This window comes from Penaeus monodon, chromosome 29 (assembly GCF_015228065.2).
Source record: "Penaeus monodon isolate SGIC_2016 chromosome 29, NSTDA_Pmon_1, whole genome shotgun sequence".
Classification (NCBI taxonomy): Eukaryota; Metazoa; Arthropoda; class Malacostraca; order Decapoda; family Penaeidae; genus Penaeus; species Penaeus monodon.
The window spans coordinates 26,383,288-26,383,590 of record NC_051414.1 but is presented as its reverse complement, the minus strand read 5'-3'; the positions used below and the strand labels follow the sequence as shown (position 1 = coordinate 26,383,590).

Genomic DNA, 303 nt, shown 5'->3' with positions numbered 1-303 from the left:
CTTCCGTGCACAGAACCACTTGGAGAAAACAAGGAATACAGCTAAGAGTATGCTAGCTCCACGGAATGAAGTTGCACAGGCTTTGCAAGATGGGACGTTTACGCTGCAACCAAACGGCAAATACCTGTGCGTCTGCAAATCAGAAATCTTGAAATCTTCCATAAAGAATCACCTTGCTACAGCTAAACACAAGGTAAGCAAAACACACTCCAGCAACAAATATTTCAGGGCATGTAAGTCTAAAGGTATTTTCACACCAGTTATCTGAAGAAGCGCTTGTGAAGTCTTCCATCTAGAACATAA

At 42.2% G+C, this 303-nt stretch overlaps 1 protein-coding gene across 3 annotated transcripts in view; it reads left to right on the top strand.

Annotated features, from left to right (window-relative positions):
- Nucleotides 1–303, top strand: part of LOC119592090 (glutamic acid-rich protein-like) — an 8,581-nt gene that overhangs the window by 3,494 nt on the left and 4,784 nt on the right. For all 3 annotated transcript variants that reach the window (XM_037940906.1, XM_037940907.1, XM_037940908.1), the window contains one exon: nt 14–193. In XM_037940906.1, the coding sequence (XP_037796834.1) occupies nt 14–193 (180 nt within the window). The remainder of the gene's footprint in view (nt 1–13; nt 194–303) is intronic.